The sequence below is a fragment of the Glossina fuscipes genome, unplaced genomic scaffold (assembly GCF_014805625.2).
Source record: "Glossina fuscipes isolate IAEA_lab_2018 unplaced genomic scaffold, Yale_Gfus_2 121, whole genome shotgun sequence".
NCBI classification, from domain to species: Eukaryota; Metazoa; Arthropoda; class Insecta; order Diptera; family Glossinidae; genus Glossina; species Glossina fuscipes.
In genome coordinates this window covers 345813-346687 of record NW_023998464.1, presented here as the reverse complement: position 1 = coordinate 346687, position 875 = coordinate 345813, and the positions used below count along the sequence as shown (strand labels likewise).

The 875-nt window shown below is 32.1% G+C and overlaps 1 protein-coding gene across 1 annotated transcript; it reads right to left on the bottom strand.

Annotated features, from left to right (window-relative positions):
* Positions 1–72: 72 nt before the first annotated feature.
* LOC119640593 (defensin-A) lies at positions 73–531 on the bottom strand. Its single transcript, XM_038038745.1, has one exon. The coding sequence runs from the start codon at positions 412–414 to the stop codon at positions 151–153; it is 264 nt and encodes an 87-aa protein (XP_037894673.1). The 5' UTR covers positions 415–531; the 3' UTR covers positions 73–150.
* Between the last annotated feature and the right edge of the window lie 344 nt (positions 532–875).

Here is an 875-nt window from a genome sequence, read left to right as displayed (position 1 = left end):
TTAAAAATGCAAAACACTTCAAACTTAGTTAATAATCAAAATTTATTGAAAACTTTTCCTTTTTTAAAAAGTTCCACATTCAAGTTTTCTTTTCTTTTAAATTGTCATACTATCCGCTTTACTTATTTCATAATTTTTGCTTAATTCTTATTAACTTGTACAATAGCATATACCACGACTGCAATATCCGCTCTTTTTGCTCTTCGCATTGCAATGAGCCACACAAGCCCATTCGCCAATGTTACACGTTACACGTTTATCACGTTTCAATTCGCCCGTAACTTGGTGCGCATCAACTAGTGTTAGGTCTTGCTCTAAAGTTTCCAAATTGGTTCTTGTCTCGTCACCGGCAGGCAAAGCAGTAACGGCGACCGCAAATAGTGTAATTAAAGCCAGAGCTAAATAAAATTTCATTTTCAAATCTTTACTTTCGACGCTTAGTGTTAAATGCTTAATTGATGACTGTCGCCAAATTAAAAAAAATCCGAAATATTTATATGAAATTAGATCACATTTGTAACATTTTTAGGTACTTTTTTGCTTATGGGAAATTTACGCTTTAATCAAAAAGATGCCTCCATGTAAACATTGCAATAAAAACCGTTGATAATAATAATTGTTTTTGCATTTGTATTGAATAGTATTTCAGATAATAAGTTGAGGTATTTTTCTTATCAATTGATTGACTACAAAGTTTTTAAATAGAAAACAAATGGAAATAACTACGAGTTAGGGACTTTTTCTTTTCTGAGATCAACGCCATTGTAAGCATCTGCTTTATTGTTTAGTAGGGCGGTAATCATTATTCATACACACACTTGACAGCTGAGAACTGTTTTCTAGATTTGCTTTTTACATTGAATTTGGGCCATGGA

What these genes read in the sequence shown, in the direction of transcription:
- LOC119640593 (XM_038038745.1), bottom strand. Translation starts at nt 414, where the DNA reads ATGAAATTTTATTTAGCTCTGGCTTTAATTACACTATTTGCGGTCGCC.